Raw genomic sequence first — 27,912 nt, 5'->3', positions numbered from 1 at the left:
TGAGCTACACTCTCAACAGGTTGTTATTGAGCAGTGCTGTAGCGAATGTTCCTGTACAAGTTTGTGTGGTGTAGCCTTGCTGCTATTGTAGTCTGCTGATGACAGATTTTCTTAATTTTCCTTCATCTAAGAATGCTGGAGTTCCTCTTCATTTGTGAAGGACATTTTCACTGGGTATAGGATTCTAGGTTGGTGATTCTTTTCTTTCAACATGTGGAAAGTGTTGTGTCATGTTATTCCAGTCTCTATGGTTTCTGGTGAGAAATCCAATATCATTGGATTGTTTTTCCTTCCGTAAACAATGTGTCATTTCCCTCTGCAGCTTTAAATATTTATTTTCTTTGTTCAGAAGTTTGGCTATGATGTGTCTTGGCATAGATTTCTTGAGGTCTGTCCTACTTTGAGTTTGCTCAGCTTTTTGGATCTGTATGCTTGTGTTATGCCAAATAGGGTAAAATCTCAGCCATTGCTTCTTAGAGTATTTTCCAGCCTGCAGCCATATGAATGTTAGATCTTCTTTACAGTCTCACTGGACCCAGGAGGTTTATTTTTTTTCTCAGTCTTTTTTCTGTTACTCAGATTCGATAATTTCTATTTTCCTATCTTCCAGTTCACTGATTTTTCCTCTGTCCCTTCCATTTTTTTCTCTATCAAGTTTTTAATTTCAGTTATTATATTTTTCAGTTCTAACATTTCCCCTTTGTTGTCCTTTATATCTTTGATTTCTTTGCTGAGACTTTCTGTTTTTTATTTGCTTCTAGCAGATTGCTGTTACTCATTGAATAACTTTTATATTGGCTGCTTGAAAACTCTCATCATATAATCTTCATATCTATGTCATTTTTGTGTGGGAGTCAGGTAAATGCCTTTTCACACTCTAGTTGATTCATTTATCTCCAAACCCATAATTGAGCCATCTACAGCAACAGTCTCTGTCTCAAGTAATAAATTTTCCATGATTGTTTATAACCAGAATTTGCTGATCTGTGGCCTGAACAGACCCAAATTCTCTGTTACTTTCCTCCCTGCACCGTTTTGGTACATAAGATGATTACCTTTCTCTTAGTCTGTGTTCCCTTCCAAGACTGTCACCAGGCTGATTCTCCTGTGTGTGTCAGCCTTCCTGATTCTGTGTATCCTATGTCATCTTCTCTCTTGGTATATTCCTTGTTTAGGGGGAGCATGTCCTGTTGAGTCTCCAGAGAATGGGTGTGTGGGACACAAAACTTTTGAGATACTATATGTTTGGAATGTCTTTATTTTACCCTCACCTATAATAGTCATAATTTGGCTGGGTATAGAATTATTTTTTATTTCTGAATTTTGTTTTTTTTTTTATTTCTGAATTTTGAAGACATTATTGCATTATCCTGTAATGTCCAATGTTGAGTAGTTTTGATGCCTAATTCTTTGTATGTGGTCTGTTTTTCCCTCTAGAAGCTTATAGAATCCCCTCTTTGTTTCATTTTCTGAACTGAAATTTTATACTGATATGCCTGGTCTATTACATGTATATTTTATTAATTTTGGTGGAAACTAAAAGGTCCCATTTCAGTTTGGAAACTTTTGTCTTTTAATTCTAGCAATCTTTTATCAGTTATTTTGAATTACTGAATCATTACTGAGCGATTTCCTTTCTCTGTTGACTCAGTTTTCTCTTTCTGGAATATCTGTTATTTGGGTGTTGAGCCTCCTATTCTAGTCCTCTTTTCTTGTATTCTTCATCTCTTTGTTCTTTTAGCACCACATTTAAGAGATTTCCTTAACTTTATTTTCTGTCTTTCCTATTGAGGTCTTCATCTTTACTATCATGCATTTAATTTCTAACAGCCTTTTTTTTAGGGGGGGGATTAAAAAATACAACATCTCATTCTTGCTTAATGGATGATATAACTTCTTTTATCTCCTTGAGGAAAGTATCAGCAATGTTTTTTAAAAATTTCTCTTCTTATTACACACTCTTTTATTTTCCCTCCTTTTGTTTCTGCTGAAAATAATGACCATCTTTTTCTCAGGGGTCTGATGATGTGCATTGTCTTCTCACGTTTAAGGGTGGGACTTATAGTACAACACCCATTCATGATAAAAACTCTCAACAAAATAGATCTAGAAGGAACATATCTCAACATAATAAAGGCCATATATGGAAAAACCCACAGTGAACATCATATTCAGTGGAGAAAAATTGAAAGCTTTTACCCTAAGGTCAAGTACAAGACAAGGATATCTACTCTCATCACTTTTATTCAACATAGTCCTGGAAGTCCTAGCCACAGCAATCAGACAAGAAAAATAAATAAAAGCCATGCAACTTGGTGAGGAAGAAGGAAAACTTTCACTATTTGCAGACAACATAATACTCTATATTAGAAAACCCCGAAGACTACTAAAAAACTGCTAGAACTGATGAATGAATTCAGTAAAGTCACAGGATACAGAAACTCAACATAGAGAAATCTGTTGCATTTCTATACACTAATAATGAAGCAGCAGAAAGTGAAATCAAGAGAACAATACCATTTACAGTTGTACCAAAAATAATAAAATACCTAGGAATAAACTTAACCAAAGAGGTGAAAGATCAGTACTCTGAAAACTAAACATCGATGAAAGAAATTGAAGATGAAATGAAGAATGGAAAGACATTCCATGCTCATGGATCAGAAGAACAAGTATTGTTAAAGTGTCTAAACTACCCAAAGCAATCTATAGATTTAATGCAATTCCTATCAGAATACCAATAGCATTTTCCACAGAACTAGAATGAACAATCCTAAAATTTGTGTGGAATCATGAAAGACCCTGAATAGCCAAAGCAATCCTGAAAAAGAAAAACAAAAACAGAGGTACTACATTCCAGACTTCAGGTTGTATCACAGAGCTGTAGTCATCAAAACAGTATGTACTGGCACAAAACTAGACACAGAGATCAATGGAACAGAATAGAAAGCCCAGAAATAAACCCACAATTATATGGTCATTTAATCTTTGACAAAGGGGGAAAGAATATGTAATGGGAAAAAGACAGTCTCTTCAGCAAATAGTGTTGGGAAAACTGGACAACTATGTGCAAAAGAATGAAACTAGACCACTTTCTTACACCATACACAAAAATTAATTCAAAATATATTAAATGTGAGACCTGAAACCATAGAAATCCTAGAGGGGAGAGCACAGGCAGTAATGTCCCTGACATCAACCATAGGAACATTTTTCTAGTTATATCTACTGAAGCAAGAGAAATAAAAAGAAAATTATTGGGGCTACATCAAAATAAAAAGCTTCTGCACAGCCAAGTAAACAATCAATAAAACTAAAAGACAACCTACAGAATGGGAGAAGATATTTGTAAATGACATATCTGATAAAGGGTCAGTATCCAAAATAATAAAGAATTGATACAACCCTATACCCCAAACCCAAACAATCCAATTTAAAAATGGCCAGAAGACAGGAACAGACATTTCTCCAAAGAAGACATACAAATGGTCAACAGACACATGAAAAGATACTCAACATCACTCATCATCAGGGAAATGCAAATCCAGACCACACTGAGATATCACCTCACACCTCTTAGAATGGCTAAAATCAACAACACAAGAAACAAGGTGTTGGTGGGGATGTGGAGAAAGGGGAACCCTTGTGCACTATTTGTGGGAATACAAACTGGTGCAGCCACTGGGAAAACAGTGTTTAGTTTCCTCAAAAGGTTAAAAATAGAACTATCCTGTGATCCAGTAATTACAATACTGGATACTTAGCCCCCCATATACAAAAAACACCAGTTCAGAGGGATACAGGCACCCCTATGTTTATAGCAGCATTATCTATAATAGCCAAACTGTGGAAGCAGCCCAAGTGTCCATTGATGAATGGATAAAGATGTGCGTGTGTGTTTGTACAATGGAATATTACTCAGCTATAAAAAAGAATGAAATCTTTCCATTTGCGGCAACATGGATGGAGCTAGAGAATATTATGCTAAGTGAAGGAAGTCAGGGAAAGACAAGTACCATATGATTTCACTCATGTGGAATTTAAGAAACAGGAAGGAAACACATGAGCAAAGGATAAAAAAGAGACAAACTGAGAAACAGACTCTTAACAAATGGATGATCACCAGAGGGAAGGTGGGTGGGGTGCTGGGTGAGATAGATGATGAGGATTCAAGAGTGCACTTATCCTAATGAGCACTGAGTAATGTATAGAAGTGTTGGGTCACTATATTATATACCTGAAACCTAATACCGTATGCTACCTACACTAGAAAAAACAATGGGAGGGAGTGCAATGTGCTGATTGGGAGCCCTAGCACGTGGGTGAGGCTTGGGAACTTGACTGTAGTGAGAGCTTGTTCAGCCATTCAGTGGGAACCCACAGGTCAGCACCCTTAGGTGTTTTCTCTTGGGTTATTCAGATCGGCTGGAGAGGATTCATCTAGTCTGTCTATAGGGCAGAGGCCTACAAACTCTGGAAACAGAGTAGGGAAGAGAGAGTATCTTAGAATTTGTGGATGTGTTTTCACATAATTCATGTGTTTTCCAGACAGAGCCTCCATCTTCAATTGTGCTGAATGTCCCTGCTCTGGATTCTTTAGAAAATAAATTCCCAGTCCTCGAGGGAAAGAGCAATTGCTTAGGGGCAGGGAAAAGGGTAAGAGTCCAGAGATGTAATTGTTTCTTTTTGTAAAGGTCAGGCTTATTGAGTTATAATTTTACATAGAGTAAAATTCATTTATTACTACAGAGTTCTAGAAGTTGTGACATAGGCACACACCATGTAACCACTGTTGTAATCAAGACACAGGATAGTTTCATCATTGCAGAATATTTTCTTTACGCCACTTTGTGATCACCTCCTCCTCACTCCCAAGCCCTGGCAACCACAGATCTCTTTTCTCTTCCTGTAGTTTTGCGTATATAAACAGAATCATGATGTGTGTAGATTTTGAGGTCTGGCTTTTTTCTCAGTGTAATTCATTTGAGATTCATCATGTATTTGTGTGTATCAGTTGTTAATTTCTTTTACTGATATTTACATATTTTTTTTTACTCTACGGAGATACCATGGTCTCTCTATGCATCAGTTGAAAGATGTTAGGGTTATTTCCAGTTTTTGGCAACTGTGAACAAAGACATTGTGAATAAAATATTTGAAAATATATTTAACCAAAGAAGATACATAAATGGGAAGTAAGCACATGAAAAGATGTGTCTTTTCCAATATTTGGATAATTTTTATTGAGTTATTTGTTTTGTTATTGAGTATATTTGAGTTTATAGTCTATATTCAGGTATTTTTAAAAAATAAATCAGATACATATTTTACAAGTATTTTCTCCTGGCCTCCAGGTTCATCTTTTTATTTGCTAACTCTATCTTTTGAAGAACAGATGTTTTCAATTTTGATACAGCTTATTCTTTTTTTTTTCTTGCTTGAATTGTGCTTTTTGTTTTTTATCTAAGAAATTCTTACCAAATTCAAGGTTACAAAGATTCTGTCTTGTGTTCTAGATGTTTTTTAGTTTTAGGTTTTACATTTAAGTCTATTACTAATTTTCATGTAAGTTTTATATGTGAGGTGAGGTATGGATTCACATTCTCTGGTTTTACATGTGTTCACTTTTTCCAGCACTTGTTGAAAAGGCTGTTATTTTTTAAAATTAATTAATTTTTTATGGTGCAGAAAGTTGTTTTTATTATAGCATGGGGATGGGACCCTGGACTAAAGGAGCTACACTGGGGAAGATAAAGAGCAACTGATTATATACTTTTAAGTTTGTGGAGGGAAGAGGTGGGGAGAGATGACGTAAATTTCTAATCTGTTGCTGAAAGTAGGGTATACCTGGCCTTGAAGGTCTATTTGTCAAGATAAGGTTGTATTTAGTCTTTAATGAAATATCAACATTAAGGCAGCTAGGAGTTACTTAAGGAATTTTTTTTTAATGAAAGATTTATTTATCTTAGAGCACATGAGGGGCAGGGGAGAGGGAGAGAATCTTCAAGTAGACTCCATGCTGAGTGTGGAGCCTGACATGTGGCTCAGTCTCACCACCTGTGAGATCATGACCTGAGCTGAAGCTAAGAGTCAGACGCTTAACTGAGCCACCTAGGTGCCCCGAGGAATCCTTTTTAAAAATTAATTAATTTAAATAATGCTTACATCCCATGTGGGGCTTGAACTCAGGACCCTGAGATCAAGATTCCCAGGCTCCACTGACTTAAGCCAGACAGGCAATCTGAAAAGGCTGCTATTTTTTTTATTAAAATGCATTTCTAAAAAAGATATCAATTGCATCTATGTGTTTGTTGAGATTTTACAAAACTGCAGTCTGTTCCAGGTTTCTCTAATCCTATTTCATTTGTCTCTATGATTGTCCCTTTACCATATCACACTGTCTTGATAACTAAGTCTTGAAATCAAGTACTCTGAATCTTTCAGTTTTTCTTTTTCTAATTGTTTTGGCTGTCCTAGTTCCTTCACTTTTCCAAATAAATTTGAGAATCAGTTTGTTGATTTCTGCAAACAAGCCTTACTGGGACTTTGATTGGGATTGCACCGAATATATAGATCACTGGAGAGATTGACACTGTAACAATATTGGGTCTTCTGGTCCATAAATGTGTTATATCTCTCAGTTTACTTAGGTTATCTTTAATTTATGTCCATGTTTTATGATTTTTAGCATACAAATCTTGCACATATTTTGTAAGATTTATACTTAAATATTTTATGTTTTTGGTGCTGTTGTAAATGATATTCTTTTTTTTAAAAAATTCCTTTCCCATTGTATTGTTACCAATATGTGGATACAATTGATCATTGTATGCTGACCTTGCTAAACTCAATTAGTTTGTGTTATTCAGGGGTTCTGTGTTTTAACTGATTTTCTTTCCTTCCTTTCTTAAGTCAGTAATGGAAATAGCATTAAAGTTTTCAACTCTGATTGTGAATAGATTTGCCTATAGAGTTCTATCATATATTGCTTTGTGTCTTTTGAAGCTCTTTTGTTGGGTACATACATAATTGAGACCATTATGTCTTCATGTTGTGTTGACCTCTCTATAATTATGCGGTGTCACTCTGTAGTCCTGGTAACATTTCTTGTTCTGAAGTCTACTTTGTTTGGTAGTAATATAGGCTCTGTAGCCTTCTTTTAAGTAGTATTTGTATGACATATTTTATTTATTTTTTTAAAAGATTTTTTATTTATTCATTCATAGAGACACAGCTAGAGAGAGAGAGGCAGAGACACAGACAGAGGGAGAAGCAGGCTCCATGCAGGGAGCCCGATGCGGAACTCGATCCCGGGTCCCCAGGATCACGCCCCGGGCTGCAGCTGCAGGCGGCGCTAAACCGCTGCGCCACCGGGGCTGCCCTGTACGGCATATTTTAGATATTTGTTTTTACTTTTAACTTTTGTCTTTATATTTATCTTGGGTGTCTTATGGACAATATATAGTAAGGTCTTACTGTTTTATGCATTCTCTGTCTTCCAATCAGTGTGTTTATAGAGTTTTCATTTAATGTATATAGAAAGAAATATGAAAATATCTCGTTTATTTTTTCCTCTTTTTTTGTTTGCTATAGATTATTTGAATATTTTATTTTATCTACACTGTTGGCTTATCACTTTAAAAACTTTTCTTATTATTTGCCCTAGGGTTACAATATAATCTTTAAATAATACTACACTGCTTGGGGTGTACTGTAGGAACCCTACATCAGTGCTTTTCCATCTATGAATGATACTTATTTCAGATTCCTTTTCTAGATGTTCATGTGGCTGGGTCATCTCCCAGTCTGGCTCTGTTGATTACTTTATTGCTCGACTCTGGGCCTTCTGTCTCCCTTGCTTTGTCATCATCATTTCTGATTGAACGTTGGACATTATGTGCAGGGCAGTAGAGCTAACTTTTTCTGTAATGGTCTGGAGAGTAAATATTTTAAGCTTTAGGGCCATATATGGTTTCTGCTGCATATTCTTCTTCTTCTCTCTATCTCTCTTTTTAAAAATATCCCTTTAAAATGTAAAAATCCCTCTTAGCTCACAGCCTGTATAGAAACCGTTCCTGGGCTGCTTTTGGCCTCTGGGCTGCAGTGTACCAGCCACTGCAGCAGAGAATGAGGTCACTGGTGTTGACATGTGGACATGGCCATGCCTCGTTCTGCTGGGCTGTTGGTGTGGGATGAGATGAGTGTGGGTTTTGTTGTTGCCGTGCTTGCCTTCTATGTACCATGGGCTTCAAATACCTCTCTTTCCCCTGTGCTGAGTGAGGGTGAGGGCTGAGGTGCCTGAGTGGTTTCCTCAGTGCCCTAGTCCGCCCCTTACTGTTGACCTTCCCTCTGTGTCTGTTTCTTACTTTGCTCCTGTCCCAGCTGTAGACTGCCCTTACTGGCTGCTGAATGTTTGCTGAGCTGATGCTGGAGGACGAGGGGAGCTGTTTGTCATCTCAGTTCAGCCCCTGTTATCTGTGTCTGGCTGGTAGGGCCTTCCCAGGCCTCCTCCCTGTGACAGCCACACTCTGCACCTGGCCTTTGGTAGCCCGTACTAGGGAAAGTTGCCCCCTCCATGGGTAGAGCACAGCAGTCTTCACTTTGCCCTGGGAGCCCTGGGTCAACAGCAAAAGCCTCTGGGTGGCCTTGGTGTGTGACACTTCCCACTGAGGACTTAAGTCTGCTCTTATAACCCACGCTTACTTCTTAAAAGGTTTAAGTGTAGTGCTAAGAAAGAGGTACCTATGTTGAGCCTGGATCCAAATATGATATTCAATCAAGAAGTGGATCAATGGCATATTAAAGTTTCCCAGTAGGAAGGAGTAAGCAGTAAGAAGAGTTGGATCCATCCTGGTTAAGAGCGTAGCTTTGTGTCGTGCTGTTTGCATCTAGCTGTGTTTTAGTGGTGCTAGAGTCCATGCAGGGTACCAGCTTCTGAACTCCAGAGAGAATTCCTCAGGAACATGGCAACACTGTGCATACTGTAGCCTATGACTCTGTGGGACCTGGAGGCCCCAAGAGCTGCCGTACCTGTACGTGGCCTCTAAGGGGTTGATGTACTTGGAATACAAATGAAGTAATAATTCTTCAAACAATCTTATGTGGACAGAATTAGAACACCATGAAAGGCCCTTGTGCTTTTAGTTCAGAATCTTAAAGTGATCTGATTATGAATAATATTTGAAGACAGGATGTCACTAAATAGATGGTCATTGAGTTTTATTGTGTCGCTCTTATGAGTGGAGCTCTTACATTGGAGTAACACTGTTTCTCATTCAGCTTGTAGTTGCTGGAGAGTCAGACCTGTCATTCAGAAGGGCCAAGAGCTCTGGAGGAATAGACTTTGCCTCCGTTCCTGTAGAGTCTCATTCTAACCAGAAGCATTCCCTCTCTCCCCCAGACCCAGACGCAGAAGTGTGTCTTCATGCACTGCGACTCGTCCAGTCTCTGGTCCTGGAGCCGGAAGTCTTATCCAAGTCGGCCTCTGAGTTCCGGAGCTCCCTGCCCCTGCAGCGCATCCTGGCCATGGCCAAGAGCCGCAACCACCACCTGCAGACCGTGGCCCAGGAGCTGCTGGACGACCTCCGCGCCCTGGAGCGTGATGTGTAGGGATGCTTGGTGTGTCCCTTCCCCTCCCCCAGGCCCCCACTTTGTGTTCTGAAACCATCACTGTGCGCCATGTGTTCTAGATGGTAGAATGTGAGTGCTCGAGAGGGACGTGAACGTGTTTGTATCCACACAACTTCCTGGAAGTGAAGAACCACAGAACTTCCTTCCTGTGGGTGGCTGGCTAGCCTGGCCCAGGGGCAGTCTTCCAGAAAGGCCCATGTCCTGCACCTAGAAGAGGGCCGTCTTAGAGCGGCTCCTGCTGCTCAGGAGACTTTCTGACACCTGTGGGTTCCCCATACAGAGAGGATGAAATAACCATCTGCCCCATTGGTCAGCATTTATCTGAGATACATTTTTTTGAAAAACAATTCATTCTCTCTCTAGTTATAATTAATACCCTAAAATGCAAGTTTACCTTTAAACCTTTTGGTGAACCTGCTATTTCAGGTGACATTGGACATTTTAGTTCTATTTTTTGTGCCTGTTTTATTTTTGAATAAAGAAAGCCAGAAGAGTCACTGATGTGCACAACTATTGTTTTCTGAAATGTATACTTGCTATTAGGAAGTTGTATATTATAATGCATGTGCTTGGTGGGTAGAAAAAACCCTCCTTCCATTGTTCTGGGCCATTTGGCTATACATTCAGAAGTCCCATTTTTCCTATAACAAATATCATGAAAAGGGCCTCATAGATTAGAGTCCATGCAGTTGGTTGCAGTTCTTCACATGACATAGGTGGGTGTGTCCCAGGATCCCTTCACCATGTATGTCTTTCTCAACCACACCTAGGCCACTGGCAGAGAGCACAGAGGGATCCACTTCATTTCTCACAGACACCATGTGTGCCAGAGTGCAAGTTCCATCCACATCACCCTATAAAGTCACATTAGGGAACACGTTCGCTCCTCCCTTGTGCTGCTTCCCTCACAGTGATGCTGCGGGCCCTTGGGCTCTGGGCATCCTCTCAGAGTGAAGGAAAGAGCTGTCATCCCCTGATGGTGGCAGCCTAATATACGTTTATAAGCTGTTTCTGCTGCGTGGCATGTTAGAGTAATTTCATTCTTCTTAGGTGGATCTTATAGGCAATGTGTAGTTTATGGCTGAAGCTGAAGCCAGGGGCTTGGAGGAAGGCACAGTGCTGACTCGCAGGCCGACAGATTGCGGAGCACTGCTAGCTCATCGGAGCCAGAGAGCTGTTGTAAGAGACAGTTTGAAATTCATGGGTGCAGAAATCCATCCATCTGTGTGCTGTGGTTCTGTAGGTCTGACTATTGGCGAATAAAATTGAGGATGTTGTGTGTTTGTACTTTTTCGAGCATGGTATTTTCTTTTCGGGTATTTGTTTGATAAGGTAATGGGAGATAAACTAGTGTAATGAGCTTGTGCTGCCTCTAGAAATGCTGGGTCTGTTCCTGCCAAACACGGGATCTGCAGTGTATAGAGACACAGAACTGGGCCAAACATGAGTGTTATATAGCTTAGCTAATTAGTAGATGGATGTGATCAAGAAGGATACTTTTTTTTTTCTCCTAATTTTGAAGTGTTATAGGGATAGCAGGAGTCCTCATGAAAACTCCTTCAGGGAGAAACGCATGACAAATGCCATGTGTGGAGTGTCTATCACAGGAAAAGTACTTACAGCCAGTCTTAAGGAATGGCTTAGCCTTTCTAATATTTCTGTTTTTCATGTGAAGGTCAAGGGGGACACATGAGTTCTAACGAAATCTCAGTTTAAAAGTATGTATAAAAGCTTGTGCTTGGCAGTGTTTGGGTCTCTTGTGAATTTAAAATCAGAAACAAAAGCAGTAAAATAGCACATATATTTTAAAATTTATTTTCTTTTAAAGAATTCCTCTGACGTTAAGTTGAGGCACTGTTTCTTTCTCCACGGTGCTGTCAGTTTGTCTGTAAAGGCCTGGAGCCTGTCAGGCCAGCAGCAGCCAGGCCTCACACCACCCCATCCTGCCCGAGACGGTGCTCAGAGCAGCCCTCTTGCTCACGGAGCTCAGAGATCCTCATTCAGAAGCAGACCCATGCTGCGGTTCTGAGGCTGGCTTTCCATAGCTGGGTCTGTGCACGGCGCAGAGTGGGGTTGAGAAGTCCTCATCCCGGATATTTACATAGCCCCATGCCTTTTACTTATTTCAGAGGATTTCAAAATTAATTGGAACACCAAGCAGAGCATCGCAGGTCTGGGGCTTGAAACCAGCCTAAGGCCGGCACTCAGACCAGGGACAAAGAAGGGTGCAAATGAGAGTCGTAAATGTGCCTGTTGCTCTGGTTCTAACCAGTCCTGCCGTGAGCTGTCCTGCCATGACATTAATTTGAAGGGGGAAAGGTTGATGAATACTCCCGTAGACTTACTAATTTCGTGAGACAAAGTTTGCTGTTTTCTCCTATGCCGTGGATGCTGACTACCTGAGCAGGACTCCTCTGACCAGAGTAGAGTCTTGGGCGTAGATCCTGGTGTAGTACGGGACGCACTACAGGATACAGCACCCTGTCGGGACTATGCTGGCTCAGACGGCGGAGTGACGAACCCAGTAGAAGTTCTTTGATGCTCTTCCAGGCCAGGCTCAGGTGGGGAGGTCAAGACACAGCTGGTACACCTGCATCTTCACCGAGCTCGTCTGTAGGCTCACAGCTGTCCCTCTGCTCTGAGAGTGTGCACATTTAAAATTGTCTCCAGATGTAGAATAAGGAGTCCTTTGAATGTGCTAGTGCACGTTGCAAAATGAAGACTTGTCTTTTCTCACTTGTAATTCTTCAAGTGTCTTTTCATTGTGGCAGGATTTACCACATAGATGTAAAAGATAAGCATAAAATTACCATTTTGACCGTTTTTAAGTGTAGAATTCAGTGGCATTAAGTACATTCACAGTGTTGTGTAACCACCACCACCGTCTATGTCCAATACTTTCTGTCATACGAAACCGAAACTCTGTACCCATTAAACAAGATCTCCTCATTCCCCGGCTGCCCTCTTTCCAGCCCCTGGTCTCCTCTGTTCCACTTCTGTCTATGAATTTGACTCCTCTACATACCTCCTATAAGTGGGATCATAAAATATTTGTCCTTCTGGGCCCACTTATTTCACTGAGTGCAAAGTCTTCAAGGGCCAGCCAGGCGGTATCATGTCTCAGTTTCATTCCCTTTCATGGCTAAATAGCATTCCATTGTATCTGCATGCAGGCACACCTTGGAGATATTGCGGGGTCAGTTCCAGGTGCCCACGACAAAGCGGATATGGCAATAAAGTGAGTCTAATGTTCTGGTTTCCCAGTGCATGTAGAAGTTACGTTTACACCGCACTGTAGTCTGTTAGGTGTGCAGTAGCATTGTTTCTGAAAAACAGTTTGTTGATAGAATACGCTAACCATTATCTGAGCTTTCAGGGAATTGTGGTCTTTTTGATGGTCTTTGGACCATCTTTGGACCTTTGGAAGGTCTCCCCTCGATGCTGATGGTTGCTGACTGATTGGGGTGGTGGCTGCTGAAGGCTGGGATGGCCACGCACATCTTACAATAACACAATAATCAAGTTTGCCACATTGATCAGCTCTTCCTTTCATGAGCGATTTCTCTGTAGCCTGTGATGCTGTTTGATAGCATTTGACCCACAGGAGAACTTCTCACATCCTGCTGCCGCCTTATCAACTAAGAGTGTTTAATATTCGACATCCTTCATTGTCATTCCAACAGTCTTCACAGCATCTTCACCAGCCCTGGATCCCATCTCAAGACTCCACTTCTTTGCTCATCACTGAGAAGCAGCTTCTCGTCTGTTCAGGTTGGATCCTGAGATTGCAGCATCTCAGTCCCATCTTCAGGCCCTGCTTCTGATCCTAGTTCTCCTGCTCTTCCCACCACATCTGCAGTGACTTCCCCAACTAAAGTCTTGAGCCCTTCTAACGCCTCCATGAGGGGCTGGAATCAACTTCTTCCACATTCCTGGTAAAGTTGGTATTTTGACCTCTCCCGCGAATCACAGATGTTCTTAATGGCATCTAGAATGGTGAATCCTTACCAGAAAGTCTTCAATTGATTTTGCCCAGATCCGTCAGACGAATCACTATCCATAGCAGCTAAACCTTACAAAATAGATTTCTTAATAAGACTGGAAAGCTAAAATTACTCCTTGACCCATGGGTTGCAAGAATGGGTGTTGTATTAGCTGGCATAAAAACAGTAATCTCATTGTCCATCTCCCGCAGACCTCTTGGGGGACTAGATGTACTGTCAATGAGTGGTCATATTTTGAAAGGATTATTTTTTTCTGAGCAGTAGGTCTCCAGCGATGGGCTTAACGCATTCAGTAAGCCATGCTGTAAACAGATGTGCTGCCATCCAGGCTTTGTTGTTCCATCCACAGAGCCTGGGCAGAGTGGAGTTGGTTAGCATAATTGCTAAGGGCCCTAGGATTTTCAGAATGGTCAGTGAGCGTTGGCTTCCAATGAGGTTCACCAGCTGTGTTAGCACCTGACAAAAGAGCCTGTCCTTTGAAGCTTTGAGGCTGGGCATTGACTTTTCCTCTCCAGCCATGGAGCCATGTCCCATGATGTATAAGAGTTAAATTTTTATCAAGTCAATCTGTTTTTCTTTTGTTGCTTAACTAAGAAACACTAGATGACATCTTCTTCCTATGTAAGAGAGTTTTTACTACCTGGGAAGCCTGTTGTTTAGACACCTTCATAATGATCTTAGCTAGGGTTTCTGGAGAACTTGCTGCAGCTTCTACGACAGTAGTTGCAGCCTCGCCTGGCATGCTCACGTTGTGGAGACGGCTTCTCTCCTTAAACCCCATGAACCCACCTCTGCTAGCTTCCTCACCTCTCAGCCTTCACAGAATTGAAGAGAGTTAGGACTCTTCTCTGGATTAGGCTTTGATTTAAGGGAACGTTGTGGCCAGTTTGACCTGTCCAGACCACACAAACTTTTTCCAAATAAGCAATAAGACCGTTTCACTTTATCATCCGTGTGTTCACTGAAGTAGCACTTCTAATTTCCTTCAAGAACTTTTTCTTCGCATTTGCCACTTGGCTGTTTGGTGCAAGAGGCCGAGCTTTTGGCCTGGCTCAGCTTTTGACATTGCCTTCCTTACTAAGCTTGATTATTTCTAGCTTTTTATTCAAAGCGAGAGACGTTCAACTCTTCCTTTCACTTGAACACTCTGAGGCCATCGTAGGGTTATTCATTGGTCTAATTTCAATACCGTGTCTCAGGGCCAGGGAGGCCTGAGGAAAGAGGGAGGAATGGGGGAACAGCCAGTGAGTGGAGCAGTCAGAATGCACACAACACTTACTGGCTAAGTTTGCCATTTTATATAGGTGCGATCAGGGCACCCCAAAACAGGTAGGGTAGTAACATCAAAGATCACTGGTCACAGATTCCCCACAACAAATGTAGTAATAATGAAAAAGTGTGGAGTGTTGCAAGAATTACCAAAATGTGACACAGAGACATGAAATGAGCAAATGCTATTGGAAATAATAGTGTCAGTAGACTTGGTGAAGGCCACAAACCTTCCATTTGTTTAAAAAAAAAAAAAAGAAAAGATAAAAGCAGTATCTGTGAAGGGTAATAAAGCAAAGTGCAATAAAACAAGGTACGCCCGTGCCATATTTTGTTTATCCATTCATCTGTTGATAGGTTGTTTCCACCTTTTGACTGTTGGCATAATGCTGCAGTGAATACTGGCGCACAGGTCTCGGAGTCTCCGCTTTCAAGACTGCTGGGTGTATACTTAAACGTGCAATTGCTGTGTCACACTGTAGTCCTATGTTTAACTGTTAAAGGGACTGCCAAACTGCTTTACACAACAGCTGCACAATTTTACATTCCCAACAGTGTCCATGCACGAGGATTCCTGTTTCTCCATGTCCCTGCCAACACCGGTTATTTTCCGTTTGTTTTTGTTACAGCCATCTTTATGAGTGTGAAGTGGTATCTTATTGTGCTTTTGATTTGCATTTTCCTGATGACCCAGTGATGTTGAGCCATCTCTTCATGTGCTTACAGGCTATTTGCATATCTACTTTGGAGAAATGTCTGCTCAAGTCTTTTATCCTTTTTCGAATTGTGCAGTTTGCTGCTTCTTGTTGAGTTCCAGGAGCTCTTTATATATTCTGGATATCAATCCCTAGTCAGATAGATGATTTGCAAATATTCACTCCGTTTTATGGGTCGTCTTCTCACTCTGTTGATAGTGTCCCGTGATGTATAAGAGTTAAATTTTTATCAAGTCTATCTGTTTTTCTTTTGTTGCTTAACTAAGAAATCATTGCCAAATTCATAGTCATGAAGATTTTCCCCTATGTTTTCTTGTAAGAGTTTTATTGTTTTTCTCTCTGCAGTTTAGGTCCTAGATCCATTTTGAATCAATTTTTGGATATGGTGTGAGGTAAGGGCCCACCTTCATTCTTTTGCCTGTGGATTTCCAGTGTTCCCAACCATTTGTTGAATTTTGTGATTGTCATTTGGAAATATTTTTACAAGTGTGATTTTCAAAACACAAAGATTCGTGTATGTTGTACTCGTATTTTAGGAGCCTTTGGTGTTTTTCGTGAGTATTGTATTGTAAGGATTTTAAGTTGTTCCTAGTAGAGCTTCCTCAGCAGCTACTCTCCCACCAAGGATGCATATTTAATATTCTTAGAACATACCTAGCCCCAAATGACTAAAAAAATAAATAAAAATGAAGGCATATTCATAGTTCAGCTTTTTAGAATAAATGGTTTTATGCAAACAGTTACTCTTGGACGTCTGAGAGAAGAATCCAGGGAGCAGGAAGGGTAGGTGCAAGGGGCAAGGGCCCTGCAGCACTTGTTTGGGGCGAGTTTGAAGATAGCAGGGAGCGTCTGGGTACCAGCATGGGACAGACTTCATGGTTTGCTTTGTGTGATGGTGCATTGTTAGAGAGTTGGAGGCAGGAGCAATATCTGATTGTCCTTTTTAACATGTAAAAAGAATAGATTTAATTTTTAGGATCAGTAGGTGGCTACACTGTCTGGCTTCAGCCTAGTGGTCACCTGCCAGCCCCAGCACCGTAAGCCACAGGGGTTAGGGGTTCACGATACCAAGACCAGTGAGACACATGCCTCCCCAGACTGCAGCCTTGGTGCCCTGGGCCAGTACCTGTACTTCCACACCCAGGCTGGAGGTGGACCTGGCACCTGACTCGCTGCCCCGCACGTGTGTCGTGCAGAGCATGGGTGAAGCAGAGGGGATGTGTCCCTGTGGGGTGGAGGAGAGCCCGCTCACTGCCAGTTCTGCTCTCAGCCACCTGCACCGTCAGCTCCTCAGCTGTCCCGGGTCCACTCTCTCCTGGACTGCGGACCTCACGGCAGACGTTTTTAGCAATGGAGGAATCCTGGAGTGCTTAGCCAGTGCAGTGAGCTGCTCTCCACAGATGTGTACGAAAGCACAATCTCTCGGCATTTGTGGGGACCCCGTCAGTGTCAGGTAGGTGACCTCTTGCCCTGGGTGTGAGAATCACATGACACGGGACTGTGGCATGACAGGCATTTGATAGCGCCATGACTTCTGTGAGACTGTAAGGCCTCCCACAGGCCCTGGGAGCTGGCCCTGTAGCTGGACGCATTGGTTTTCTGGCGGCCGCCGGGGCTTGTGTCCACTTCGCTCCAGCTCAGTCCTCACACTCACTGTCTGCAGGTAGGGGGGGAGCCCAGGCCATTGAGCTGATGAGATCACAGCCTCATGGCAGCCTCTCCCCGCTGGGTGTGCGTCCATGCTCACCTGTGCTCACCTGTTCTCCAGGCCAGGGTCTGATCCTGCTCCTGGGTTTTCCCAGTTCTGGTGACTAGTGGTTTCGGTCCCTTGGGGCTCCTGTGGCCCAAGGCACAGGAGGCAGGGGAAATCGAACACAGCAGTGATGGCCACCAGTTACCCCTTCTGCCCACCCACCCAGGTGGCGTTTGGACCACACATCGGGATCCATGACAGGCTCCTGTAGCTGCCTGATTGCAAGGAAACAGGCAGATAACACGGAGGGAGAGACCTAGATTAATCATCAGTATTGAAAACTTTGATTTTTAAAGGGTTCTGTTCAGTGTCTGCAGGTCAGTTTATAAAAGTATGTCCTTCTGTCTCCAGCCTGCTGGTTCCTGGGGTCACTGTAGTCTGTTACCTTTGCTGGGAACACTGGGTATTTCTCTGTGTCATTCTTTGTTTGAGATCCCCTAGAGCGGAGGCCAACGGGCCTGGAGCAGAGGCCTTCCTGCCTGCTGTAGGCCAGCAAGCCAGCTCCCGGAGGCCGGGCTGGGGCTGGGCTGGGGCTGATGGGCAGGGCGGTGGGGGCCGGGGAGAGGAGACCCCGTGCAGAAGGGCTGGCGCTTTTGCTTTTCTTTCCCATCTTTAACTCGCTGCCCATGGAGCAGAGATGAAGGACAGCGGGAGCTTGGAAGGTACCACTTAGGGCAGAGTGGGGCAGGTTCCTCCTGCTGGCACCGAACTCACAGAATGCACACTTTCCCGAGACCGGAAACTCACCTCTTAAGCATCCAAGCTGCTTTTTTGAGGTGAACCGTTTTCATGGCAATCTTTATAAACACTTCGCACACTGGCTGCCTTTATGCGTTGTACTTGGCATGTTCACTCTTCTGGATGAATCAGTGTTTCCCCCGCCTGCCTCCCGCCGCGGGCGGGGGGGAGTCTGAGAGCTGTGCTGTAGCATTTGAGCATACTTCCTCCAGCTAGGAGAGTGGGAGGTGGTTTCTCACATTGAGATGAGTTTCTCGCCCACATGTACCCCCTGCTTACGGGGTTGGGGGGCAGGGGCACATATGGTGGCCTAGATCCCTGTTGGTCAGAGGTGGTTTCTGTTTGGTTCTGGCCGGGCACAGGGGGTGGCGGGGCCTTCTGCCCCAGCTGGGCTGTGATCCTGCCAGCATAGCAGCCTGGGGTGTGTGGGAGCAAGACCTCGGGGTTCTCTCCTCAGGTCCTCCTGGTCTGCAATGAGGTGCCTTTGGGAAGCATTGTGGGGAGCAGGGCGGAGCCCCTGCCTGGCTCTGCCTGCCTCTGGGGGAGCCCCTCCCCGGGGGTTGTGCTGGAAGGTTTGCCCTTGGGTGAAAGAGGCAGCCCCCACCCCCGTGGACTGGAGCCCCCACCCCACTGGGGAGGCCCAGCACCTCCTCGCTTCTCTCAGAGTCCAGGCTCCCTGGGAGAGAGGAGGGAGAGGTCTTTCTGGGGCGGTGGCTGAGGCCCTGGGCTCCTGGGGTCCTCATGCTGTGGAGCTCACTTGAGCCCCTGGGTGGCCGGGGGTGGCTCCAGCTAGCGCCACAACCGCCACTTTCCTGTGGCGCCTGCTCCTGCTGGTGAGCGGCCACCTGCTTCTCCCCGTCCCCTCCCACGTACACACCACCGTGGGGCCTTCCCACAAGCCTGCCCTCACACCACACTTTGTGCCCGACTCAGGTGTGGACATAGGTCAGCCTCTATAATGACGTCCCAACAGGTCAGTGAGTGGATATGGCCAGCAGATCGTGTGTGCACACGGGGGTGTGTGAAGGGCTGTGCCTGTGTGGGGGCCTGTGCCTCTTGGGGCGGCCTGTGCACATGGGGGAGCCTGTGCCTGGGGGGGAGCCTGTCCCCGGGGGGGAGCCTGTACCCGTGGGGGAGCCTGTGCCTGGGGGGAGCCTGTGCCCGTGGGGGAGCCTGTGCCCGTGGGAGAGCCTGTGCCTGTGGGCAAGCCTGTGCCCGTGGGCGAGCCTGTGCCCATGGGGGAGCCTGTGCCCGTGGGGGAGCCTGTGCCTGGGGGGAGCTGTGCCTGTGTGTGGCGTCCGTTGTACCTTCCTTCACTGCTGAGCCTGACCCTTGGTCCAGCTGGGTTGCCTGGTTATGTCTGTTCTCCAAGCCTGTGAAATCCTAGTGGGAATTTGGCTACAAATACGAAAGCCCGAGCCTCTGTGTGTAGGTTTCTTTCCAGGAGTACAAGGCAAGCACATATAAGAATAAAAATCCAGAAGCAGCAGCATCCTGGGAGATTGCTTCGGGCACATTGTCAAGCAGGCAGCACGGAGAAGGGGCTGGCTGGGTCACTGAGTCCCCCTCCGGGGCTGGCCTGGTGCTGCCTTTCCTGACCTGTGTCTTGAGTGGAGAGTTGGTCACAGAGAGGTCATGGTTTTCTGTCTGATGTGTTCAAGCATTTTGTGCACAGAACTAAGGTTGTCCATAGTAAGGCTTTCCAGGGCACATGTGGCTCCACCAAGGGGGCTGGACTGGGGTTCGGAGGGGACCCCTCTCATTCTCTCCCCTCCCTTTGAGTCCCCATGTTGGAGGGGTCTGGGGTTTGTGTGCTCAACAGAGGCTCCATGGGTACAGGACCCTTAATGACACCGAAGTCATTTACATCCCGATCTCTGGGGATGTGTATCTGTTTATTTTTGGCTGTAGACCATGAGTACTTGTGGTCTGACATTCAGTTAGGCCTAAGGAGATGGTGACAGGGACAGATGCCATCTCTGAGCTCTACAGGACAAACCTGAAACCCCTCCTCATTCGGGGCCAGCTTAGGTCAGGCTTGTGTTTGCTCTTACAAGCAGCAACAGGGGGCACCTGGGTGGCTCATCTGGTTGAGCATCCTACTCTTTGTTTCAGCTCAGGTCGTGGTCCCAGGGTCCTGGGATCGAGCCCCACATCAGGCCCCATGCCTAGTGTGGAGTCTGCCTCAGATTCTCTGTCCTCTCCCTCTCCCCCTCCCCACTGGTGCATACAAGTACTCTGTCTCTCAAATAAATAAAATAAAATCTTAAAAAAAAATACCCAACAAACCAGCAACAGAATGACTAGGGTGCTGGGCTGCAGGCCAACCTGAGGCAGAACCAGCCTTCTTTGCGGCTACCTCTACTCCCCGCTGTCCTACAACCTTATCTTGTTTTCTCTGCGGTGCTGGAAAAAATCCCATTCCTGGAAATTGCCGAGAGAAGAGCCCTATCTTCAGGCCAGAGGCCCCAGCCTTGGGTTGAGCGTCCCTGTCCCGGAGGCCCAGATGCCTGCTGACCAGCTCCCTGCCCCGCACCCATCCAGACCGGGTACTGCCTTCTGTTCTGTTGACGTCAGCAGCAGGAGAGACTCCCGGCAAGGAACAAAACTGCCTGTACTCGGGCTCCTGATGCTATCATCTGGTAGGAAACCCTGACAGAGCTCCGGGCAGGTGAAAAGCTTTCCTGTTTGTCGAGCAATTAGTCACACGGATTCTGGGCCAAGACACACCATCTGCATCGATGTTAATCCCCAGGCCAGAGATGACAGTCTGGCTGCAGCCACCGAGCTTGCACCACAGCACTTCGGGCAGCCTGGTGGCTTCGCTTGTCCCACAGATTCACAACTCCTGCCCTGCTCAGCAGCACATGCTTCCTCTTTTCCTTCTGGAACATTTGGCTCTGGGTTACACTTTGCCCTGCTCAGGAGAGGCAGCCTCAACCCAGAAGGAAGCTATGTTTCTGTCCTGGGAGGGCTCGGCCTACCCCGGGGGCTGCTGCGCCGACTGGGGGGCTGGAGTGGGGGGTAGCTCCCGGAGTTTCCGCTTCCAGAACAGAGAGTGCGGGGCAGCAGGGCCGGAGCTGCTGGCTGGGTGAAGGGGCCATATTTTTGCTTCCGGGTTCCCAGGGACTGGAAGATGTGCACACCAAGAAAACCAACCACATTTCATCTGGTTTCTGTTGTTTACAGATCCGTAGGTACTGTCTTTCCAGGGGCGGGGGTCAAATTATCCAGCGCAGCAGTCTGTGAACAGGGACTGTACTCACAGCGGGCGGCGGACGGCGGGGACGACGGGGGCCCGGGGGGAACTGCAGCCTGGAAGACCAGAGCACGTTCCCACGGTGACAGGCCTCCACGGCCCGTGTCCCTCCGTGATCCAAGAACACCATGTAATGGTTGGAGCAGCACAGCAGAAAGGGGCAGCTGCCTCGACCAAGGGAGCCAGGGCTGGAGGGGCGCAGAGTCGGGGAGTCGGGGGGAGTCTGCAGGTAGGAAGGCGGATTCTGGGCAGAGGACAGGGTGGGGTGCCAGGTGGTGGGGAGCAGGCGGCCGGGGTCCCCGAGGCGCTGGCAGGCTGGCCGGGCCCCAGCGTGGCCTCGGGTTGTGTCCTGGGTTCTCCACCAGGCGTGGCCTTCGGGTCCCAGCGTGTGGAACACAGAAGCACCACGTCCCGTGAGGGCCGCTTGCCCCGAGGAAAGGACGTTCTGGAGGGAGGACGTCCCGGGGAAGTCGGGGACACGGGGACTGCTCTGGACTCAGCGTTTGGTCTCCTGCTGGGGCCCCCGCTTCTCTCCTGCCCCTGAGAATGTCTGAGCTGCGTGCTGGAACTCGGCCAGTAGCTGCTGTGGGGAGGCCTGATTCGGGGGATAATTACTGGGCCTGCGTGGGCGGTCGTGCCCTGCGGTGACCCCGCACGGCGGGAGGTCAGGCCAGTGAAGGGACGTCACCTTGCCACAGGGCTCACACTCCTGAAGGTAAAGCCTGCCGAGACCCGCTCCCCGGCCCCCACTTCTCGTGTGGCAGCCTGGGGACCGTGGCGGGCACGCCCCGACAGGGTTGGAGTGACAGGAGCGGCAGGAATGGGCCCACGGGCCCTTCTTTCGTGGCCGAAGTCTCCTTGGCGCCAGGGCTTTTCCTGCTGGTACAGCGGGTGGGAGGCGGCCGTGGCGCAGCCGGGCCGTGTGCGGAGCCTGGGGCGGCGGACACAGGCGTCGGGCCCTCAGGCCTTTCAGGGTCGGAGGGCAGAGAGGGCCGCCACGAAGGCCAGCGTTCGGCAGGGAAGGGTGCTCCGAGCAAGGATACCCAGGGCCTTCCTGCTCCCTGGCAGCGGAATGTTCCAGCAGCGTACTGCCCTTGCCCAGCTGCTCCCTGAGCTCTGTCCTTCCTGGAGACTGTCCTCCCCACCCCACCCCCCGCCACTTCCTAGAAAGCTGGTTACTAGAATTTTCCTGCAGGCTGGAGCCCTTCTTGGGAACAGCTGGGAGGGCCGAGCGCGTGTGCGCACAAACACCCTAGTCCTGGGCTCACACGCGGGATTGCAGACCTGTTCCGAGTTAGGCCAGGAGGGGCCGTGGCGACATCTTGGGGCCACGTCCCGACCCCGTCCCTCATGTTCCCTGATTCACTTCCGCGGGGTCCTGCCCACCAGGACGGGGCCTCTGAGCGCCTCTGAGCGGGAGGAGGCCGGGGGAGTTCTCGGTCCCGGCGGGGGGCAGTCTGGAGAGAGGCGGGGGTGTGCACACAGCTGAGCCCCGAGCAGGAGGGAAGGGAGGGCCCCGCGCCCAGGAGCCTGCGGCTGGCCGGGGTGCGGGCGCCTGTGTCTGTGTTAACTGGAGTCCCGCAGGGGGGCAAAGCTCCTGCTCCACCCGCCTCTCCGAGCCTCCCGTCTGAACGTGGCCCTGCCCCTTCACCGCTTCGTCTCCGTGGCTCAGCCGTCGAAACCATCAGCCACGGGTCCCGGGCACTAGTCCCACCTGCCACCCAGGTCACCCAGACCCTCAGCCAGACCCCATAAGACTGGTCGCCTCAGGCGTCACTGCCCGCCCTCACCCACACTCCTGCTCACCTGCTCGGGGACCCCCACTCCGGCCACTCCGGCCAGGGCTGCGGGGCCTGCCCCACTCTCCCACTGAGAAAACTTCCCTCTGGGGCCAGCATTGGCATCCCCCCCCCCGACAAATCCTCACCCGCTCCCCCACTGCCGCACTCCCTTGGCAGAGCTGGACCATTTCGGTGGCTGGGTGCCGCCCGGGGGGACCGCCGCACCCAACGCCGGGGGCAGCAGCTGGCGGAAAAGCAGGTGCGATGACCCTGGCCCGGGGCCGCGCGTGTGGCGGCGTCAGGGCCTCCTGGGCTCCTGCTCAGTATCCCTCCTTACGGTGCCCTGTGCGCTCTCCACCCAGCAGCCAGCTGCGTCTTCTAGGAACATAGACCTGACCACGTAATCCCCTTGCTTAGACATTTTCCGTGATGTCCCGTGGCACTTGGAGCGGGCGTGCGGCCCACCTGTCGTGCCCGGGCTCCGCTGCCCCAAGCACCGTGGATGCCTGCACCAGCCGGCACGGCTCTTGCTACTTATGCGGCTTTTTCGTCCTGAGAGGGGGGCCCGGGACCTGCGTGGCACCCATAGGCACGGAGTATTAGCTGAGTGAACCCTGCCAGGGGGCAGGCCACCTCACCATGGGGCTGTGCCACCTGGGGACCCCCCACCAGCCCCCTCCTGTCCCGCCTCTCCGTTAGCAGGGGCGGAGTGGGTTGTGGAGGGTGGCAGGCTGAGCGGCTGGCAGGCCCGAGTTGCCCAGCCGACGCCGCACCTGCCCGGCCCCTCTGTGCTGTGGGGCCTCCCCCGGGCTCTGCGTTAGCTGCCCGTGAACCTTGCGTCCACCCCAGGCACCTTCTGGAGGAGGCGGTGGAGCTTGCCCTGTCGACAGCTGGTGCTGAGCTCCGTCCTCTCCTGTGCGATGGCTTGGCTGGTGCCAGGCTGTGCCAGGCGCTGCAGAGACCCATCCGTCCCCTCCCACGCTCGGCAGTTTCCTTTTTTTTTTTTTTTTTTTTTTTTCAGTTTCCTGCTGTTCGAAGCGCACCATCCCCTCCTCTCCTGCCCCCGGAGCGACAACAGTGACTTTCTTAGGAGACGCAAAGGAAGAAGGTTCTCAAAGGGTGACCTGGAAACCCTGGTTGCTCACAGGTGGGCATGCCCTCCCGGGGGCTCCACTGCTCCCTGCTGGGCTTACAGGAGAGGCTTCCGAGGGGACCCACAGGTGTCTGGCCCCCGGGTGGGCTTGGGCCACACTTCTGCATGTGCACCACCGGGTGGGGGGTGGGGACTCCCTCCCCACTTCTCCTTCGAGGATTGCTGCCTTTCTCAGGTTTTGTGTCCAAGCCCCAGCTGAACCCTCCTCAGGGGGTCTCCACTAGAGCACCCGGAGGGGGGGTCGCCAGGGTGGCAAGGCGGCTTCCTGGCTTTGCTAGGGAATGGGATGGATGCTGTCCCCCAGAGCTTGGAGCCAGAGCAGTACGGCTGGTGCCCTGCCCACCTGGAACTAGGGGAGTTCGTCCTGGGGAGGCCGTGGGAGGCTGCGTGGGAGGCGGGTGTTGCTGGCAAGGACAGGGAAGGAGGGAACAGGCCTCCCTGCCCTGCCTAGGCTTCCCCCCAGCGACCCACACGCTGCCCGGACACACCCTTCCTGAGCTGGGAAGAAGCACAGGCTTCAGTGGCCTTGAGAGCTCAGTGGTCCATCCCCCCCTCCATCCCCCTCCCTCCTCCCCTCCATCCCCACCCTCCATCCCCACCCTCCATCCCCACCTCTCCCCACCCTCCATCCCCACCCTCCATTCCCTCCCTCCATCCCCGCCTCACCCCACCCTCCATCCCCACCCTCCATCCCCACCTCTCCCCACCCTCCATCCCCACCCTCCATTGCCCCCCTCCATCCCCACCTCACCCCACCCTCCATCCCCACCCTCCATCCCCACCTCCCCCCACCCTCCATCCCCACCTCACCCCACCCTCCATCCCCACCCTCCATCCCCACCTCCCCCCACCCTCCATCCCCACCTCTCCCCACCCTCCATCCCTACCCTCCATCTCCACCCCCACCCTCCATCTCCACCCTCCATCCCCACATCCCCCCTCCATTACCCCTCCCTCCATCCCACCTCCCCTCCCCCCCCACTGCTGCACTGTTTGAGGGGCTGGGCAGCACTGAGGAAGAGCAGGGACCATAACCACAGCCCCACTCGGCCCCACAGGCGCTGTTCCCTTCCCCTGCGGCCGTCCCGTCCCTGTCCCCGTGGCGGTGAGTGGAGGACCAGAGCTTTGTGGGCACAGCCGGGAGCCCCGCGGAGCCGGCTTCTCCTGCTGCAGCTGCTGCCCTGTCTTCCCGCTGCCCTTCCCGCTGACCCCGGGGGCCTGGGTTCACGTGCTCGCAGGGCCCGAGACGATGGCCACATGCTGTGAGGAGAGGCAGCGTGGAGCGCGGAGGCCAGTCCAGGGCCTGTGTCCTCGAGGGCCACCCACTCTCACACTGGCAGCAGCACTGGGGGCCGCCTGGGCCGGCCCAGCCTCCAGCCCCTGCTGGGTCAGCCCCGCCAGCCCGCCACCGTCCTGAGGGTCGGGGCTCCTGTGGCCCCGGCTCCTGGGGACTCCGTCCAGCCTGGGCCGCTGAGGAGCCCTGGCCGAGTGTGTGGTTGGTCTGTTTTGGGGTGCCCCTCCCCTCCGAGATGGATGTGCCCCAGACACCTTTCCCAGCCCACCTGTCACCCCGGGCAGCTGGCCCCCAAAGCCGTCTGGCTGCAGCCAGCAGCGGGGGAGGGGGGGTGGCGGCCGGGGAGGGTCCTCTCCTGACCAATTTCTCCCCCGGAGGGAGGAGCCTCCACATCTGCAGAGGAGGAGGGGAGCACTGCCCCCGCGCTGAGCTGGTGGAGGGGTGCTGGGTGAGCCGCTCAGAGCCGGAGGCGGGCCGCGAGGCAGCCTGGAGCGCCCTAAGGTCGTCAGTTTGCTGAGCCCCCCTGGGGAGATGCAGGAGCAGCCACACCCCGGGAGAGGGGTCTATAGCACTTTGAGCCGACAGGGTCGGTGCATGAAAAGATCCCACAAACCCGAGGCAGATCCACAGCCCCGTGGACACACGGGCGGCAGTCGCGGGCAGACGTAAGCGCGGGAAGAGGGGCTCAATGTCAGTCGTCCCCACACCTGTCAGGTGTAGCAGGTGTCAGTGCCGTGGGGGGGGGTGTGGGGGGCCGAGCTGCCCCAGGCCCCGCGGGAACTCAGTAGCCTCGGGCCCGCCCGCGCCCCACCGCTCGGTTGAGGGGAAGAGCGGAGGGACCCCGCGCCGGGACCGTGCAGCCCAGCGCAGGACCGAGCCGACCTCGCGTGGATGGTGCACGTGATGAACAAAGAGGGGCTGATGGCCCGGGGCGGGGGCAGGTTGCCTGGCTGGGCCGGGGTGGGGGGCCCTGGGTGAGCGCCAGGTGCACCCGCCGCCGCGTCCTGGAAGCTGCAGGGCGCCTGCGTGGACAGGTGCAGGTGTGGCACCAGTGGAGGTGTGGCACTGCGCCCCTGGTTCCGGGAGAGGCGGGAGGAGGAGGGACAGCCCGGGCGCCCCCTGCACCCCGTGACCTGCCCGTAGGGGCGCAGGCCTCTGTTTCTCACCCAGGCCGCCGCGGCAGGGGGAGGGCGGAGTCCTCCGTCTGTCTTCCGTCCGCCCCGGACTCCTGCCTGCCAGCGACAGCCGCGTGTCCGTGTGTCCGGGGCAGGCTGCGGGCGGCGGGGGGCTGCGGGGGCTGCGGGGGGCTGCGGGGCGCCTCCGTCCTTGCGCTGAGCCGGGCGGGCTGCCCTCCCCGCCGTCCTCTCTGGCAGGTTTCGGACCGCGGGCGGCGCGGGGCCTCGGCGGCTCCCGGAGGGCAGCGGCGGCGTCCTCGTCCTTGGGGCCAGGCCGCCGGGAGGGCCCCAAACTGCTCCCTGCCGCCCCCGGGAACCGGGGAAACGGGGTCGCTGTCCGGGCTTCCTGCGGAAGGTCGCCAGGAAGCACGGGGCCAGGCTGGGGGCCGGGCTGTGTCCTGGGAGCCGAGAGCAGCGTCCACGCGAGGGTCGAGGGGCCACGGCTGGGGCGGCTTCCGCTGCACGCGGGGGGCCCGGAGGAGCCTGCGAGGCCGGGGACCCTGCTGGGGGTGGGGGGCTCGGCGGGGATGCGGGGTGGTGCCAAGGCCGCGGGCAGCAGTGTGTCCCCGGAGGCAGCCCAGGCCTCCCCGGGACGGCCAGTGCACCGGCGTGGCCGATTCTCCGCCTCAAAGGAGACGCTCCGACTCGGGCTGGGGCGCCCAGGCTCCGGCGTGCACCAACCGAGTCTCAGGACTTGCGGGGTGGGGCCGGGACCCGAGTTCCCGAGCCCCCGAGCCCCGCGGCCTTCGCTGAGTGGCCTCTGCATCTCCGGATCTTGGGGTTGGGCCCCCGAGGCTTCACCCTGGCGGCCCTGAGCCTGCGGGGCTGGGCGGGGGGCGCCGAGACCACGTGGGCCCGAGGGGGGCGGTGGGATTGGCCTTTGCTGTGGGTGGCGCCTGTTGTCCCCCAGGGGACACTGTCCTTTGGTCGCTGGGGGGCCCCGGGAGGTCAGGGGGCGTCCGGCTGAAGGCCCAGATCAGACAGAGGGAGGCTTGCAGGAGGGTGGGAGCCTGGGGACACAGTGCAGGCTATGCCGGGAGAGAGAGGTGAGGGGAGCCCCGGGGAGCGCAGGCCCTGCCCGCCCCTGCCCTGCGGCACCAGTGCTACCCTCGCACCCTCGCACCCTCGCATGGCTGGGCC

General features: G+C 50.5%; 2 protein-coding genes across 7 annotated transcripts in view; one reads left to right on the top strand and one right to left on the bottom strand.

Moving 5' to 3' along the window:
• LOC112669191 (heat shock transcription factor 2 binding protein) overlaps positions 1-10,917 on the top strand; it is a 148,512-nt gene extending 137,595 nt beyond the window's left edge. For all 6 annotated transcript variants that reach the window (XM_049104591.1, XM_049104590.1, XM_049104589.1 and 3 more), the window contains one exon: positions 9,401-10,917. In XM_049104591.1, coding sequence (XP_048960548.1) covers positions 9,401-9,609 — 209 coding nt within the window. In that variant the 3' untranslated portion in view covers positions 9,610-10,917. The remainder of the gene's footprint in view (positions 1-9,400) is intronic.
• A 10,173-nt stretch (positions 10,918-21,090) lies between these two features.
• On the bottom strand, positions 21,091-27,538 carry LOC125754142 (collagen alpha-1(II) chain-like). Its single transcript, XM_049104704.1, has 9 exons — positions 26,735-27,538; positions 26,480-26,670; positions 25,866-25,990; positions 25,350-25,563; positions 23,488-23,722; positions 23,297-23,394; positions 22,075-22,300; positions 21,377-21,814; positions 21,091-21,153 (listed from the first exon to the last, which is right to left on the bottom strand). The coding sequence occupies exons 1-9, from the start codon at positions 27,536-27,538 to the stop codon at positions 21,091-21,093; spliced, it is 2,394 nt and encodes a 797-aa protein (XP_048960661.1).
• Positions 27,539-27,912: the final 374 nt, after the last annotated feature.

Source organism: Canis lupus, chromosome 31 (assembly GCF_003254725.2).
Source record: "Canis lupus dingo isolate Sandy chromosome 31, ASM325472v2, whole genome shotgun sequence".
Taxonomy (NCBI): domain Eukaryota; kingdom Metazoa; phylum Chordata; class Mammalia; order Carnivora; family Canidae; genus Canis; species Canis lupus.
This window is presented reverse-complemented; position numbering and strand designations above follow the sequence as displayed.

Excerpts from the sequence above, each read along its gene's own strand:
- LOC125754142 (XM_049104704.1), bottom strand. The coding sequence starts at position 27,538 with ATGCAGAGGCCACTCAGCGAAGGCCGCGGGGCTCGGGGGCTCGGGAAC. Across the intron at positions 26,671-26,734 it reads AGAGGCCTGCGCCCCTACGG|GGGCGCAGTGCCACACCTCC; the intron begins GCAGGTCACGGG and ends TCCCGGAACCAG. Across the intron at positions 21,815-22,074 it reads CAGGCTTTACCTTCAGGAGT|AACGTCCTTTCCTCGGGGCA; the intron begins GTGAGCCCTGTG and ends TCCTCCCTCCAG.